This window comes from Dermacentor andersoni, chromosome 11 (assembly GCF_023375885.2).
Source record: "Dermacentor andersoni chromosome 11, qqDerAnde1_hic_scaffold, whole genome shotgun sequence".
Lineage (NCBI taxonomy): Eukaryota > Metazoa > Arthropoda > Arachnida > Ixodida > Ixodidae > Dermacentor > Dermacentor andersoni.
The window spans coordinates 83,426,871-83,445,379 of record NC_092824.1 but is presented as its reverse complement, the minus strand read 5'-3'; the positions used below and the strand labels follow the sequence as shown (position 1 = coordinate 83,445,379).

General features: G+C 49.8%; 1 protein-coding gene and 1 long non-coding RNA gene across 4 annotated transcripts in view; one reads left to right on the top strand and one right to left on the bottom strand.

Moving 5' to 3' along the window:
• Positions 1–18,509, bottom strand: part of LOC129381739 (uncharacterized) — a 57,926-nt gene that overhangs the window by 6,868 nt on the left and 32,549 nt on the right. The window lies entirely within an intron of this gene.
• Positions 177–18,509, top strand: part of LOC126518346 (histone acetyltransferase KAT6B-like) — a 35,880-nt gene continuing 17,547 nt past the window's right edge. For 2 of the 3 annotated variants that reach the window (XR_008609858.2, XM_050168193.3), the window contains exon 1: positions 177–1,516. Coding sequence is in view for 2 of the 3 variants with exons in the window: in XM_050168193.3 (XP_050024150.1) it covers positions 638–1,516 (879 nt within the window). In the remaining variant the exon portion in view is untranslated. Of the gene's footprint in view, positions 1,517–14,360; positions 14,511–15,812; positions 16,129–18,509 lie in introns of those variants that run through there. The other variant, XM_050168194.3, reaches the window with a different exon arrangement.

Below are 18,509 nucleotides of genomic sequence, written 5' to 3'. Positions count from 1 at the left end.
ATTGGCTGTGAGTAATGTCCGCTCATTTTGGTCGCGGGGCCCGGACGAGCGAGAGCGGCGCAAATAGTGGAGCACAGAAATCGCGCCGGCCTCGGCTCCGAAAAGTCGGGGCGGCCGCCGCCTTTCGGCGCGTCTGCTACGGGTCTACACGAGCCAATCGCGGCGCGTCCTTGCACATCGGCGGGTCGACTTGCGCCTTGCTTTCAAACAGTTGAAGACGCGGAGGACTTTGGCCGTCCGCGACGCAGGACGCGAGTTCCGACACTTTGACGTCGTTTTATTCGTGTCCGCGAAGAAACGGCGTGGCTTTTTGGCATCAGCTTTTTTTTTTTTTCTTTCGCTCGCACCGGCCGCCCGGCGCGAGCTCCCCGCAAACATTTTGCGCGTCTGCGAGCGATGCTTGGCGCGTCGTTCCGTCCCGGCATGCAGCGCGCACCGCGCACTGGGCATGCGCAGTTGCGCGCTACGCCCGTAGTTCGCTTCGAGTCAACTCCCTTGTGTCCGCTGACGGCCGGCTCCCGGCAGAGCGCTCCGCAGACGGTTGTTGATATTTTTTTTCTCGCTGCTCGGCTCGTTCGACGCTGAAGGCACGCCGAAAGAACGCATCCCCGGCAGCAGGTGAGCGAGTTTTTCCAAAATGCCTGGAACGCCGAAGCACAAGGAGATAGTGCTCGACACGATCGACCAACTGCGAAAGCGCAAAGCGCGGCCGGACTTCGAGCGCATTTGTCACATGCTCTACCGGCGGCATGGGCTGAGCAAAGCGGAGGTTCAGGAGGAGCTCGATCTGCTCGTCGATTCTGAGGCGGTGATCAAAGTGGACTACAAGGGCAACACGAGCTACCGCAACGCCGCGAAATGGGTTCGCTTCAACAAGTCTCTTTCCTCGGACACCGGCGCCGCTGCGGCCGCAGCCGCGACGGCGGTCGCCGTCGGTTGCGGCGGGCCGCAGCCGACCACGTTCAAGGTAAGCCGCGCGATCGGCGATGCCGTCCGGGACCTGTGGTTCACGAGCAAGCAAAGCATCGACGCTGCGGACGCCGGCGGCGTGTCGGCCGCGGAACTGGACGCCTATTTGCAAGCGAGGGACTTCAAGTGCACCAAGGGAGCGCTCGAACTCGGCATCGACAAGGAACTGGCGTCCGGCCGACTCGTGCGCCTGCCCAGCGGCAAGTTCGCGCCGAGCGAAGCGGAGAAGCAGCGGGCCGCCAAACTCGCGGCGGCATGCGCGCAGAAGCCGACGGCAACCGCGTCGCCCCCCAAGGCCCCGCGCGTCGTGAAACCGTTGTTGCAGCAGGCGTGCGAAGGCGGCTACGCCGTCCCTCCGATCGGCGCGACCACGGCAACGTGCTCCGCTCCTCCGGCCGCCGGTCCTACCGCCGCCACGAGCAACGGAACAAACGGCGTTCTCATCGTGCGCGCACCGACTTCGCCGACCGGCAGGACGACGACCGCATCGGCATCGCTGTCCTCTCCACCGAACGCCAAACGAGCCAGGCCGCTTAGCAAGCGCAAGGTAACGTCTTCCCACCACTGTCAAGTTACTACTCTTCCTTCATTTTCTTTATATTTTTTTTCCACCACCACATTTATTCTCAAGCTGCAGTTTACCAGTGTTCTGCAGTCAACCTTTCTAGCAGCCATGACGCGTTCGTATTTTCATTACTATATAGCCTCTCTAATTTTACTTATCAACATTCTTTTCTGAAAGCCACGTGCGTGGCATGTAGTGGAGTTTCTGTTGAGGTGTGAAAAACCGATACCGCCGCTCAGCTGTTTCACCCGAAATGGCGGAGTCTCGCCTTTGTGGGAAAGTTTTCTCCTCGGCTCCCGAGAAAAAAGAAAGAAGAAAACCGCGTACACACGGGCGGACCAACATGGACCATGGCATGCGCGAAAGCGATCGACTTCGTCAGCCGCTTGGGTTTTTATCTCATTGCTCTTATCTGACGCCTGTGCTCGTCTCTTTCATGGTTTGCGACCGCTTGAGCTGCGACGAGCGCTGCACTACGATTTACTTCTGGTGGCTTGATGGAGACGCAGTGTTGTTGTGCTCCCTAAATTAGTCGTGTCTTGTAGCACTTCTGCGTAGCGTTACCTGGCTGTTTCGTGCACCTGACCTGGACCTCGTGGCGCGCGAAACGGCGCTTCTGCCCCGCGCGCAAGGGCTGCCACCATTGCGCAATACAGACGCGCGAGGGAGGGCGTCCTGTTTGTTGTCCCCCATTTTCGCTGCGACGCATGACACGCGCTCAGCGTCACCGCCATTTAGGCGCTCCGCACGATGAATTCTCCCGATTGCGAGTGTGACGCTCCGCGAACTCGGCCATCGGGGTCGATGAGCCATATGATACCCAATATGCCTTTACAATGACGGTGGTGACAGTAATCGTGCCTAAATATGTAATGGCCGTGTAATGTTGAGGGCCTGTAGTTACTTATTAGTTGTCTCACATTTTTTACTTGTTTTTAGAGAGTTTTAGAATAGGGGCCCCAAACGTATTGGGGCCCCAAAGAAATAGCGTCGAAGCCACTGCGCATGCGCGAGACGCAAACAGCGTTTGGGTTTTGCGTTGGGAACGCTATTTCACCGATTTAGCGGGAGCTCAAATAGCGTTCCCAAAAGCTTTGCGTCAACAAACATGGCGGCACCCATCCAAGCGACGGCTCTAACCTAGCACCAAACCGGGTTCGATTCGCGGTAACGCGTGAAGTTCGCAAGCTAGGAGAAGTGACTGCAGTTATCGCTTTCTCTCAACTAACGTGTGTTATGAAGGTTGATTCATTAGACGCCGCTGATTCCGAATTCGAGTGTGGATTTTATGGCTCCTAGGCCTAACACGGCTAAGCTTGGCTGGTGAAGGCACGTAAAGTTGGTTTTGTTGCTCAAAACTAAGCACAACTAATTGTTTGCTGCTTGAAGAATAACTTCTAAATTGTAATTAAACGCGAATACGCGCAAGTCAAATTTACTATTCATATCATAAAATGGTATACTTTATTTAATTATTTCTAATAGCTTTTCTTTGACGCCGTAGTGGCGCTGTCAGCGCAAGACGCTATCCGCAAACGTAAAACCCTATTCTAAAACTCTTCACTCCTGCGTGCCCCAACGCTAACACCCGCAAAGCTCTTTGGGGCCCCAAAATATTGGGGCCCCTATTCTAAAACTCTCTTTTCTTTCTTTTTGCGTTACGCCTTAGCCGAAGAATTTGACCTTGAATGAAGGCGGATAATTTTGAATTGGCCCGTAAGCTAATAGTCGTGCATCCTTCGCCGCTGCCGGAGGGTTTGGCCCTCTTCGGTAATTGCCAAATATGCGCCCTAGCCAAATCCATGCGCGCGTCTGAGACACTGTAAAATTCGCTACAGTCCCGCCTCGGCGCGGAAAAGATTTCGTCGACAGCACAACAGCGAATTATTTCGAAGGCATTCGCCCTCGAATTTTGTCTAGGGGTCATTTCCCCTTCTTGCTTTTTCTCTCTCTTTCTCGCCGCAAGAAATTTTGAAGAACGCGAGACGACTCGGCGTGTCCCTAAATTTGCCTAGATTTTTCATAAATTTTAGAAAGATCCCGCCAAAGCACAAAGCGGCGCCTGGTGGAGAATCATCACCTTTGCATTATGCTACACGTACCTCCGCATGGGAGCCTGGCCGGAAATCAGGCCGCAGACGGATTTCGTTCCCCCCTTGCAACAGTAGCGTTTCTCCTCGCGTATTTCACTTCTCCACTGCCTGGTACATTCCGACGGTAATAATAATAACAAAACCCGGCTACCATCGCACAAACAGCATTCGAACCTGCCTGGCACGCAGCCATCGACTGGGCATACCAAGAAGAGGTGTATCGCGCCACTGTACGTCACGGCCACGTTTTCGGGTGCACTCTCGTCTCGATGTCGCTCGCCAGAACGCGCTGGCGCGACGACTTTTGGCGTGCTGCGAGGGCCGTCGTCATATGTGTGTCTTCGGAAGCGCTCCGTGATTTTCGCTAGTTCCGGCCGCCGTTACGGCCCTTCGTTCGCTCCTTCCTTCCTTCCTTCTCCCATGGCTCGTCGGACAGCTGCGCCGGATTATCGGCGATAGGCGGTCGCGGTGTCGTCCCGCTGATAGGGACGATTCTTCGGCCGCCACAATTGTTTTTTTCGCGTGCATGCGCGCCCTCGCTAGAGCTAGCTGCAGCAGCCAGTCGAGTGGCGATAAATAATTTTCGCTTCTCCTCTACCTCCCGTTTTTCGCGTCTCTCGGGCGTCATTTCCGCAAACAACCGGCGCTCATGGAGCGGACTAGCAGACGACATTCTCGCGGTGGTGGCGGCCATGTTGCGCCGCATCTCGATTTTTTTTTTTTTTTTTTCTGCTTCTTCGCGCGCGTCTCTTCTACTCTGACTGCGTCGACGACTGCCGCCGCGTGTGTTCGGGCGCGCACGGACGATCGCGCGGGTTGCGCTCGCGCGCGCGCGCGCGCTCCGGCGGTCGAGCGCCTGTGACGTCATTGGGGCGTGACGTCGAGAGGAGCAGCGGAGCCTGCTACCTGGGTCCGCGCTGCGCGGCGGCAGTGGTCGTTGAGGATGGCGGCTCTTTGAACACTCTTCTTTTTTTCGTGCGGGGTTGGGGGGGAAGCCCGGGAGGCGCCCCGCGCGCCTGTCCCGGCAGAGACCGTGCATTCCGCTCAATAATATCGCACGCTCGCTCGTGCGGTGCCCCGGGGATCGGCCCGTGGCTCCGAGCAGCGCCTTTTCGGGTTCAAGCAATGTGCGCGGCGCCGGGAGGAAGTCGTCTGCTAGCGCCGGCGCATCGCCGCCATTTGCCCGAGCCCCTGAGGTCGGAGAAATCACCCCCCTGCATTCTAATCTCTCTGTAGGACAACGCGCGATTGGTTCGCCAGCTCTCTCTGTGGCCCGTTCAGTGCCTTTGTAGTTTGGCCACGCGGCGCGTACTTGACCTGCAGCGATGACTCATGCCCTTTCAGTTTACTGAGCACGAAGTGGCGCGTTCATTCCTCGGCCGACATTATTTAGATTTAGGTGCACTATATGAATACCGCCAGGATGTTCCGATTAATCTGGCGCCTAGCCTCCATCTCGGCGACTCATGCTTAGTTGTTCGGCGTTTGACGAGCAAAAGCTTCCCATAAATGCATAAACGCGCAGGGAAACAAAACAGTAGAAGTGTGCGAATAGCATGTTTGAAGCGAATCTTTCGTTGCTTACTTTCCCGGATTTGCCGTTGGTGCCTGACTGTTGGGCCGGCCGGTCGCTATATATATCGCCCGACATATTTGTGACTATATATATATATATATATATATATATATATATATATATATATATATATATATATATATATATATATATATATATATATATATATATATATCAAAGTACAAGTGGCTTATGAAACCCGTGCATGACCAAATTTGCCCACCTAAGTTTTGCGTAGCAACAAAAAAAAAGACTTTTTACATTAAACCTAGACATACGGTTACGTTCACGAGAGACGTTTATTGACACTCCACGTGTAGATCAGGCATACAGTTACACTATAATTTCGGCTTACAAGCACCTCTGGCGCACATCGATCTGTTATTGGAATGGTAAATTATGTTTAACGGGTTCTTTGATTTGCTTTCTTTCTTTGGCCACTCACTACGTGTATACCCGTTCTTGGCCAATCCTCCAGAATGGGCATGTCCCACTATGACGCAAGAAGTGCATAATCCCCAAGTCTTGCTTCACGAGTGTCGTGTTATTCTGTGCACACACTTCTCTTTAATATTCTTCGTCAAGCATCATAACGTTGCCTTGGTCCTTGTGACATCGCTGCCGTACATGTCTCTTCACTGCGCGTGAGCCTGATTTGGAGTGTGCATTTCGGCATTGCTGGTGAGCGATGTGGTGCAGTATGCATAAATATTGCGTGACAGCGAAGTTGTGACTTTTTTGCGGGGGATAAACGCAACCATTTCATAAAATTACGCCTTGCGTAGCACGACAGCGAAAAAAATTGTACGCATCGCTCGTAGTTGTATATTATGTATTTACTCGCTTTCACATAGACCTAACCTAACCTAACTTGATTCAAACACGCACGTTAAGTATGCCTACCTTTCGAGATCGAATACGAATCGAACAGTGGCATCTACTTGTGAAATTTTCCCGCGCTGCGCTCATCAAGGCGCCATTGCCTGTTAAAAGCGGTGCCTACACCGAGTCTGCAAACCTGATTACCATTTGCGGATATATCGGCCGCACCATAGCGAGAGAAATATAATTACGACGACATAAGTTTTTTGCACGAATACTTGTGAGGCATTCGCGCTTTAGCTTTTCCCCTGGGGCAGTACCGCGGTCAGAGGCAGACATTGATCTGTGATTTCACAACGCAGCGCGACTGACGATTGGACGCGAATGAACACACAGCAGTGTGATCCGTGCAGGAGGATAGCTTTTGCTTAAAACACAGCCGTTCAGGGGGGGCAGCTTACGAGCAGAATTTTGCAAGCGATTCATTGGCACTGTGAAAAGAAACCGGCTTTAAATACCAGTTTGGTTCAGTTATTACCGCGTGTCAAGGCTCGCTGATTAAGCCAGAAACACGGTGCCAGAAAAATGCGCAGAAATGTCAAAGCAAGGTGGCGACGTCACCTTGGAACATCGCGCACCACTTTCCCTTGACGTAATAGATTTTGGTACCGTGTGCTCGTGGGTAATATTTTTCATACTTTTTTTTTTCATTGTAATTGGAATGATCACATCGTAATCGGACGGCACACTCTATGCACATTGACTTTTTTTAGTGATTGATTGTGTATTGTGAAATAAAATGAGCAGTAAAGAAATTAGTGCTGACCGCACGGTAACGGAACGGCGGTCAGCTCTGGGGGCGGGGGAGAGGATAGGGAGAGAGCATATACCAGGGGCGAGGGTGCTTCAATGCTTTCAGTATCAAATGCTTCGGCTAGGAAAATATTTACATACGCGTTGTAAGTATTTCTATTGTATGTAAATGCGCGTTGTCTACCTGTATCTACATACTTGTGGACGACGTGGTGAAAAAAAAAACGAATAAACGCTTCTGCTGTTCAATTGTTGTAAGTGATTATATTGAGCCAAAGAGCCACTAGGACCGCGCTCCTCATGTCCTGCCCTTTGGCGGAAAACAACCTTATCACGAAAAACGTTTTTTTTTTCTTTTTTTTTTTTTTTTTTTAAAGTAAACATAGTTCAGTTGTGCTGTCACTTCGGCGAAATGTTTGCCAACCCTGCCCCCAGAACACCGGCGCTGTTTGGTGCGGGTAGAGAGGCCCGACTGTTCTTGTAAGTCGTATATTGTTTCGCGAGCTGCCTCGACCGGCAGGCAGCTCGTGCACAGGAATTGGAATGGAACGCTTGAAAGCAGGTAGCTTGAGAGTTTCTACCGCGAGGCCACGAAGCCTCTGCACAGGGAAACCGAGGCGTTGTGTGCGCGCATCCGAGTTCGCTCCCCACACCAGCGAAGGCTGACATTTAAACAGAAGGGAAATGCTATAAAAAGGGGCAAAGTACGAAGGGAAAGTAAATTACTGGGAGAAGACAAAAAAAAATAAATAAACGGCGGACTATGCTTGGTATATATGTACAGTATTTACAATAGCGAATATGTCGCCGCAATTTACTGGGGTCATTTCGCCTCCCGAGCAGCTGCGACACATGTGTGCCTGCTGACTAAGGGGAAAGAAAGATGGTACACCATTGTGCCTACAAAGCATCGTCTCACTCCCGATCCACCGCTGCCTTGCGGGCACGTGCGAGATTCCGGGAATTTGCAAGGTCCCCCCGCACTTTTGTTCGCCGGCCAGCGTGGAGGCGTTTTCGAAGTGGGCACAGGACTTGCCTTCCCCTCCCCCCAATCTCCTACCTAGGCCAGGTGGTGTTGCCGAGGTGCGCAGCGCCGGTATCTGGCAGGTGCGGATCTGTGTACGGCCACTCGCACCTCTTGCGCGGGACACGCGCCGGCACAGCAGAGAGGGGAAAAAATTGTGCGAAGTGGTTAGGTTCCAGGATTTTAGAGCGAAGCGTTCTTTGCCTCTTCCTTCGACTTTTCCACTGCTGCTGCTACTGCTGTAACGTGCACCGCGTCGAGGCTGCGGGGGGGGGGGGGGGGGGGGGCGTCACAGAGCGTGCAAACATGACAGGAATGAGTCAGACAGGAAAGGCGACGCTAGAAATTCGTTTTCACCCCACCGCGTCGAATGTGCACAATGCCCTCTGGGGCTCCCTGGGCGTCGCCACTTTAGCCGCTTGACAGCTGTAATTATCCGTGACTCCACTCAGAAGCATTGCAGAAACTGCAGTGCTTCCCTTTCCGCTAAAGTGCCAGTCGAGAGGGGACGTAGGCAGAACTGTAGGGAGGAGAACATGCAGTTCCCATACAAGGGAGGGGGGAGGTGACGTGAGAAGGCAAGCAAACCCTACTACTATACGACGGCTGCCATTTCTGAAAAATAAACGCCATGCACACATACACACTGCCCTTGTTCGCTCTTTGCTGCTTTCAGCAATAACGTGTGCCGGGTTACTATTGGAAGCTGGGCCACGTGTACCGATCTTGTACACGTCAAAGAAATGTACACGTCATTAGAGAATGTTTCGATTATTTATATTTGTATCCCGGCGACGGCGGCCGCATTTCGACGGGGGCGGAATGCGGAAACAGCCGTGTATTTAGATTTAGGTGCATTTTGAAGAAACCCCAGGTGGCCCATATTTCCGGAGTCCTTCACTGCGGCGTGCCTCATAATCAGATAGTGGTTTTGGCGCGTAAAACCCTACAATTGAATTGTATATATATATATATATATATATATATATATATATATATATATATATATATATATATATATATATATATATATATATATATATATATATATCGTACATAGAAAATAAGAAGGGATACTGTAAAAGCAAGGAAAATGTCGAAATAAAATTCGAACACAGCAAGCTCACACACAGTGCAACACAGATCATACTTGTACGCTACTGCGCAGAACAGTATCTCCAAAACTAAAGACACGAGTTCAATAAAAAATTCGGTACGAGAGGAATTGCGTGCTTCGCTCACGACTGAGAAATAGCTGATAATATATATATATATATATATATATATATATATATATATATATATATATATATATATATATATATATATATATATATATATACTACCTGCATAGTCGCAGCTAGCGCTGCCGCATCCTCTAGACGTCAGAGACTTTGTATGTGATGTCACCACTATAGGCTGAATGCGCCACCAATTTCACCACCTTCTGAGTGCATACGCGGCGACCCTGCCACCGCCATTCAGGCAGTAATGCTCTACGCTTTCTCGCTGTACTTTGGTACAAGGGAATGCCGCGGAAATTAGATTCCATTGTGAAATCTTTCCAGTGAACTTTGAGGGCCTTTTGGCCCGTTTGAGTCTCCAGTCCTCAATTCCACTCCTCTGGGAGTGTCATTTTATTCTCACTGCATTTCGATCTCGAGGGTTAAGTGGGTTTGCAGTCGCACAAACGTAACGTACTACATCTCACCATTGTTGTCTTTCCATTGCGGCAGCTTGGTGACTTTTTTTTAAGACGTACCAAAAAAGAAGGGGGGTTGTTTGCAGACGCCATGCCCATTGCGGAAATTCACGTCGATTCTCCGCCGAATGCTTCGCGTCGCGAATCTTGTCTTGCAACGAGTGCTTTACGCTGTGTGTCTGACAAGTTAGCTCCGCCGTGAGGGCCAACCAATTACTGCGGACCCGAGGGCTCGCGCTCGGGAGCGTGATCCGATTTCGCGCGCACCGACGCTCGAGCCTTAAAAACATCGCGCGAGCTTTCTCTGATACCGGAAACAGTGCGACGACGGAAAACAGTTTCTGTGTAACCATGCACCGAAATACCTCGAATGTAGGTCGATATCTCTTTTTCACCCAGTCCCCCCCCCCTTTTTTTTTGCATTTCTTAGGAGATATACTGTTTAACGTCGTAAACGCCACTTGTAACCGTGACTGATTAAATAACATGTTTACGTGTGATTGCAAACTGTGTCACTTGATTGCAAAGTTCGTAGTATAAGCCGCGATTAGTCCCACAGCAAGTGACAAATAATAATATTCGCGTTTGGCTTTGGTGTTTGCACTATACTGAGCCCGGAAGTCGCGGAACTCGCAAACGCTCGCCTACTGTGTATTGGATGTGGTTAAGTGTTATGATCGGGCGTTGACCCCACGGAACCTGTCGCTCATGGAGAACGCATGGTAAACGAGACAACGCCCGGGTCAGTTGGACGCGGCTAAACGGGTTTGGCCAATACATCCCTTCAAACGACCTCGTGGTGCCTTTATCTCCCGTCGATGACCTGTGTGCCTTTGTCTTTTTCCATCCCATCTCGGGGCGACTACATGTTACCCCTTACACATGTACACTCCACAGTATCACCCTTCCGGTGAAGGTCCCTTATGGAAGGGCAAATATCTCAGCGCCTTTATGGGCTAACCACGTGCGCAACTCTTCGCCAACACAAGCGGGACGAAACACAGTGGCGCCTCATAATTTCAGCTCTTGTAAGATCCATTTTTTAGGTAGCACTGAAGCAATATGACCATATACACTATCTTTTTTTAACGTTTTGTCAGTTTCAATATAAGAAAGCCTGCTCCATGTGCCTGCTGCTGCATTGATCACTGAAAACATAGAAAAAGACGGCGCCGCACCATGTGTCAGCGGCGAAACGCCTGTTGATAAGGTATACTTCGGCGTAAAAAATGGTAGGCGACCCTTATCTTTGACTTGGGTGTCTCTTAGTAGCACTCCTGGCACGATATGCGGGCGAATAGCGAGGGAGGACGAGGACGAAGTAAAGACTTCGTCTTTACTTCGTCCTCTCCTCACTCTCCCCCTCCGCCTTCACTCCTCCTAGTTTCTGCTCTCTTTCACGCTCAATCCTCAACCGTGGCGCCGCCTACACTGCTCGAGCGTAGTAACGGCGCCAACATGCGCTCCTCGCCACTCCGTAGACGCTTCTCGAGCAAAAATGGCGCTGATGCACGGCACGAGGGCCCACGTGATGCTATTAGGCCAATAGCGACGCGGCGTCGGCCAGAGCGCTCGAGGAGGAGGCGGCATTCTTCAAAGCGTGGCACTACTTTACAAAGTTTAAGGGGCTTTAGGACGAAGCGCAGTGAGCGCCACCTGGCTGGGCGTAGCCCCCAGCGAGCGGCGCACGGAAGCGCACTTGTCCGGTGATGACGTCAGAGCATGTAACGAGCGCGCGCGCGCAGCTCTTGCGAGCAGGTGCGCGCCGGGATAGGAGAAGCGAAAGAGGAGGGAGCGACGTCACATCCGCTCTGCTAGGTTCAGTCTATGCCAACCAACTGTTTTCCATCAATTAGCCGATTAGATATGCCACCTTGTGTGTGACGTCATTACTTCCGCTTTCTACTTCCGGGTTCCCAGGAATTTCGCCAAAGTCGTGCTCACGTGGCGGGTCTCGTAAAGTCTACGATTCTGTGCTTTGGTGTGTGCTAATCAGTAATTGATAAGTAACTAATTATTCCAGACATTTCAGTAACTAAAGTTATGCTCAGATATCATATCTACAATGAAACCCGTGAATCTTGTACTGTACTATTTTTTCTATAATTTTTTCTTTTTGATTTATTTTGAATTTCGTCCCTGGTCGTCACAGGAGGTGAAACGGAAGTGCTGCGCAAGAAACAAGAGTGTCACTCGATGTCCGTGCCACTAAAAGAAAGCGGTTTACTTCACAGGACTTTAGGTCCGTGTGTCGGGGGTATGAGAAAAGAACGAACCGGACGCATACGGCCCTTCTTCATTATCATCATCATCAGCCTGTTTTATGTCCACTGCAGGAGGAAGGCCTTTCTCTGTGATCCCCAATTACCCGTCCTGCGCCAACCGATTCCAACTAGCGCCCGCGAATTTCCTAATTTCATCGCTCCACCGAGTCTTCTGTCGTCCTCGATTATGTGTTCCTGCTCTTGGTTCCCGTTCTGTAACCCTAATGGTCCAAACGGTTATCTTACCGGCGCATTACATGACCTTCCCAGCTAATTTTCTTCTCGATGTCAATTTGAATATCGTCTACACCCGTTTGCTCTCTGATCCAAACCGCTCTCTTTCTGTCTCTTAATTAACGGTCCTTCAACGCGCCCAAACTGCCACGCCCGTGCCCTGGAGACGAGGCCAATGTGTGCTTCCCTCTTTCCCGGTTCATGCACAGTGACGTGCGTACTTTGGCCAAGCTCTTGGAGGAAAAACGCTGCGAACCTCCGGATTGGCCGAAGACGATGATGTCACGCATCACACACCGCATTGGGGGAAGGTGACGTGAGCGCGGAACGAAGGAACAGTTAGTTACGCACTCTTTGCGATCATAATCGGCAGCTTGAACTTGAAGTAAACTTTTTCTCTGCATCGTTTCTCATCTCTTGTACAAAATGTAAATACAAGTGTGTGTTCTAAAACGTCCTGAATGTCGGGCCAATACATTACTCCACCATGGTGCGGACCATGGTGACATCATCGGACTCCCGGTCGCAACGTACGTTAGTCAGAATTATAAATCCCTGCACTATGAGCGTCCCTCGTAACTCAGCCATTGCGCAGTTTTCGGACGTTAAAGCCCACTATTTAACAGCAACACCACAACAAGAGTAGTCATAATGCTTTTTATGTCATTTCAATCGCTGGGGTGCCTCGATGCACCCCCCCCCCCCCCTCCGCCGTGAAATCTAGTTCGCTGCGACAACTTCCACGCGGCGGCGGAGTGAATCGCCGATTCGTTCGACCGGCCGAGCAAGTACTTGTGGGGCTCTGCTTATGTGAATCCGACAAAGTCGAGTCGGCTTGGCGGGCCAAAATTCGTTCGCCGGTTCATTGAAACGCTATAACGGGTCGAGTCCAGCCGTGGAAGCGTCGGGGCAGATTGAGTCAGCTCTATTGCGAGGGCTGGGTCGACTGGTCGGTCGTGTCAGCCCAATATCTGACTCGACCCGCTGGCGTCGAGCTTGTGTAAACGAAGCTGCGTGTAGAATCGCTGAGCGTGGTTGCAACTTTATGGCGTGAAAAGTATGATGGCAACGGAGGTGCTCGATTTCTATAATAATAACCATATGAAGCCCAAAGAAAGCACAGGAGAAGTATATTTTTTTACATTATTGAATTGTAGAATTATGAGAGTTAAATTTACGATTAATTCTGCCCCACCCATCGTTGAAGGCGGTAATTAATATTTTTACGCTGGCCTCGGGTACTATTCTTGTGTGCACTCTAGTGCACTATATGCACTAGAGTTACCATTTTGGCGGCTACTTGTCTTCGTGACGTCACGTTATAAACTTCAGAAGAACAGAGTGGCGGCCTAATTGGTACTGGCACGCAGGACAGAGGAGACGAACACAAAGTGCTTTTGTCTCCTCTGTCATCCTGTGTGCCCTTTTGCGCCATACCTCGTTATCATCTTGTCAATCACCCGAAGCAAAGTGGTATGATATGAGAGGTATCTACTTCAATCATTAACTCTGCCTCGCATCTATAAATATACACCCGCGCGGAGCGATTGCATCGCCATCTTTTGAAGGTTGCAACTGCTCCCAATACGACATGATGGATGTTAACAAACATCGCCCAGTAGACACCGGCGATTCGTGAGAGCCAAACAGTGGAGCGAAGGCTCTGGCAAGGGGCCAAGCAAATATCGATGGACAACGAAGTCCGTACGTCGCCGATAGTGATTTTTGAACGCTCCCTCTTGCGGAGGTGCTGCGCGTGACAGCAAATTTTGAACTTGGTGCAGGAATGATGATAGAAGGAGATGCGCGAGACTCTACTGGTTGCAACGACTGGTGTTCGAGCGAGAGGAGGGAATACGGACGCATTTTCAAGGCTCTGGCGACGCACTGTGGATGCAGTCGCTTCAGCGGTCGTCGGTGCGGGCTCAAATCGTAAATCGAGTAAAAGCCTAAACGGGGAATACACAACAAGAGCAGGTCATAGCAGGGGTCTTGATCAAATGGAAAAGCAACGATCGAAGAGGACTGGTCCCGCCCTCTGTCGCAAGCCAATGAAGTCAACAAGGGCCTCAGTGATTCCAGCGCCCGTATTTTACTTCAGCTTTGCTCTCGCGCGGCGCTGTCGTTCTTCCCGAAACTACCGTGATATCTCCAGCTGTTTCTCCACTGACGTCGTTAATCCACCGCTTTCTCTCCTCCCTTTTTCTCTCTCTCTTCCGATCTCCTCAGTTAGAGAGAAAGGAGAATGCGCTCCTTATTTTTTTGCTCCTCCTCGCTCGTCTCTCGTACCGCAACAAACGGTGAGCGGGGAAGCGAGTAAAAAAAGAAAGGGAGGAAGATCGCAGACGTTCGTGGTCTCATCTGAGCCAGGCGTGTGCGGAATACCGTTCAGATTTGGTTGCCGAGAGGCCGTTCCGCGATGCTCAAGGGAAAGCCACCAGCGCCGAGGTAAATTTCCGACATGCTTTGAACGGCGAAACTCGGCACGGCGCTTGCACCTAACCAACACCGTCGCCACCCTTTAGCGCTAGCTGCCGTTAAAAGTGTTTTTTCTTTTTCTTATGTGTATCTCCTACTTGCGATCTCTCCGCAATGTCTTCGAGCAAACGCGGACTATGGAGACGTTCGTGGCGATGTCATCGCTGTTTGGTCGCTGGATCGACCAGACACTTTCGAGTCCGCGATCGGTTCTGGTTGTTTCGCATGGACGGTGCCAGTGTAGAGCAGTCTAGTTTCTCGCCACGCTCTATAAATGGCCTTGGTCGAGTCCCGCACGCCTAGTTATTTTTTGTTTCGTTCGCCTGTCGCTGTATGTCGGAGTTTACTCGCGCTCTTCGTCTCGCCGCAAGTGATTGCGACGTGCGAAGCTGTTGTATATCTCTCAGGTCAGCTGCGCCGCCCCTTGGTTTAGAGGCTTGTTTCTCGCGTTTGTGTTTCTTCCCGCGTACGTAAACAAATCGAACGTCCTAGCTAACCGGAGTCTGCGCACTGTAGCTCGACGCCGTGCGGGAACGAGGTCACGGATATTTATTTGCTTTGCTTGCTTTCCCATTGGTTGCGTACGGCCAAGTCAGCTGTTCCGCGGCTCTCGCGTGTTCCAAGTGCAGTTTGTTGACAACACTGGTGCACTTACGTGCTGACTGCACATTTTGCCACGCCTTCACTTTCTTAGTTACAATTGATAAATAGGTCGTGTCGAAGAAAATGTTTTCGTGCATTGCATTTGTCGCGTAAGCTACCTTTCATGAGCGCATATGCGTTCAATTGTGCATAGGCGCGAGCACTGGGATGCGATGGTGCGGGCGAGGAGGTGAAGGTGGGGGAGGGAGTTTTTTGCACAACCGTAACAGTTTATGCATCCGCTTCGTGTGTATTTTGCAATATCTACGACACTTGGCATCATTTGAGAAAAATGCTGCAGAAGAAATTCAATTATTGAATCACCTGTTTTATTGATTAGTGAGCCACTAATCAATGGACTGTTGAGGTGAATGCATTTCGATAAGGGCGAAATCCAAAAACACTTGTGTACTTAAATTTAGGTGCACAGTTAATCGAGAGCCCCTTACTAGGGCGCGCCTCATAATCAGACCGTGGTTTTGGTACGTAAAGCCCCAGGAGTAAATTTTTAATTATTTTTGTTTTGAGACTATTGAAATCACGGGGGCTGGCTTGGCACAGAAAATAAAGTCCCGATTGTATTGGCCTGAAAAGCCACTACACTCTGCCTGCCTGAATCACTCTTTACAGAGGGCCAATGATCTACTGCTGCGTTCCTTTTTGCCGATCATCCAAAAACAAAAAACAGCCTGGTGTGATCTTCCACGAGTTCCCGTCTGACCCCGTGACTCGACAAAGGTGGCTGAAAGCAGTGGCTAGAGAAAACGTCTGTCCCAAAGGGGCTTCGGCCACTAGCGTCGTATGCTGCCTGCACTTCACGGCAGACGACTATGCCGATGGGCCTGTAGTCTGCCACAACTTGAAGCCCGGAGCTGTGCCATCCGTTTTTCCTGGAAGACCACCATGTGACCCTCCTCCTGTACAGCGAGCTGCTAGTGGACGTGTGGTCTGCTTCAGCCTTCTACTCTCGACTTTCTTTTTCCTTCTTTATTCTCTTTTTTGCTTGTTTGATTAGTAGAGTCACTTAAGAGACATTTCGCTTCTCTTTCCTCTTGAAACAGCTCACGAGCAATGACTTCCTACTGATTACATGCGTGGTCAGCTGCTGCAGATCAGTCATAATTTGGCAATAGCTTGTACGAGCCTGTTGAGAAATCGGTGTCATAAGGTACTTTGCATAGTCCAGGTTGAACCAAACTTGATCGCTACAGAGTCATCATGACCCATGACTTGCCGTCAGAAGTAAGGCTTGCACGTTTTACATGTGTATTGTAAATCAGCTATATTTTCTTGCGAGAAAAACTATTACCTTCCGCAATGTGTACATGCACGTCATGGCTGCTAGAAAGGCACTGTATTGCCCATCTTGGCGTAATGTTTGGTGCTAGTTGTCATTCATGTGTATTGTGAAAACCTGCTCAACATACACCTTTTATAAGCTAAAGCAATCTCATTACTTCATTTTACACACCAATTTCAGCGTGACTTGCGAAGATGGTACATGCAATCAATTCAGTGGCTTCCTTACATGCTAAGTAGGTAGCTATATGGCCACATGTTGTGTACAGAAGCTTTCAAATATGCCTTTCTTCTTACATCTGAGCACCGAGAATGTCATTAAGGTGATTTATGTGACTCGGGGAGGAAAGTGCTGCGTCATGTTGTGCCAAACCGTCAAGGTGTGCCATCCTGAACCAAAACACTAATTCCAAGTGGAGTTGCCAAATTTAGCAGGATGTGCTTGTTCAGTGGCAGCCACCCAGCCCATAGACAGGCGTTGGCTAGCACTTAGCCTTGCAACCCAAGCCTAAGCAATTCATTTCAGCGTTGGCGTCTTTGGAGTGTGGGTGTGTTCGGTGGCACAATTGTAAGTAGGCCACAAGAAAAGGAATTGTGCTGTACAATGAATTATGAATGGTTTATAAAGGTACTATTCGTTAGCATATATGCGGGCGGACTAGCTAAAGATGATTTGAACTGGCACTCATTTCATGGGGCAGTAGGGAATGAAAGCCACGCTGAATGCATAAGGTTGTACAGTCTGCTCAGCATGTAGCTCGTCAGTTTCATTATATAGTTTAGCATTTGATTTTGCAACATGTTGGTACTGCATCGATTAATGGGCGAACGCCGTGCGTGACGTTCTCAATCAATTTCACACCTGCACCACGCCCGGTTACGAGGATGATAGTGCGGCACGCCGACAAACGGCCTGCTTGCTTTCGTGAAACTTCTTGGTCACAAATATACAATGGCATCCGCAATCAAGTTTGCGCGCAGGCTACACTAGTTTCTGCCAGGCCACACCGCACACAATCAGGCTCTTGCTGCTGCCAAACACAAGCCAAGGATGTAAAGTTTCATATTTCGTCAACCTTAGCAGCCAAATTATGATTGTAATTAAACGTTTGGTGAAAACGCAAATCTCCAAAAATGCGTTCACCCGAATTATCGAGCTTATTCAAGATATTGGTCACCGAAGCAGACCGGAAAGCCGGTGAACATTTTTATCCCTTTACTGTTTTCGAAAATATCTTTGAGCTTTTTCTTGGCAAGCGATGTGAAATACTTGCAAACATGCAATGACCAGTATGTCACTTCGCATTTATTCCGCAGTATTCTGCTATCTTGACTGAAGGTCGCCAAGAATTAATGATTACCCAAGAGCACTACGCAAACAGCATTCACTGCACCCTGGTGGGTGTTGCTCATGATAGCCACTGTGAATATTTCTTGTTCATTGTGTACGAATAATCTATTTAGCCAAATTTGTAAATTTGCCCAATCGTTGAGATGTAAGTGAAAACGTTGTGGATGACGTTGACAGGTGACCGATAACAGCATTTAAAACAACCTAGAATTCATGGAAACTTTTTTGCCTAGAGAGGGAACTCTTAAAATAAACCAATTTAAAAAAAAAAACGTGACCGTGACAGTGCTTCTGCATGCCAAAGATTGCATCAATCTTTATGCAAACCTCATCAAATAGAGACACTGGGACTGAGTGGCTGGGTTTCTTTTTTGCCACATCAGCAGTTTTTGGTGCACATCTTTGGTTCCTATCGAATGAGAAGCTGTGAAATCTTATAACGGTTCGCTTTTATTATAACGGTTCATAAAGCGAACCATTATAACACCGTGCCCCAAGTTGCACATTTATAATATCGTAGAGTTTAATACAGTGATTACTAGAGGGAACTCTGGTGCTAGTCTCTGGGAGCTGCGGCAGGGACGGTTCAGCGAGCATGGAAATTATGGGGAGCACGTGGATTTGCCTAAACTTCATACTTCTTCAAATGCCTTCGTTACTGTATAAACTGGTCATTT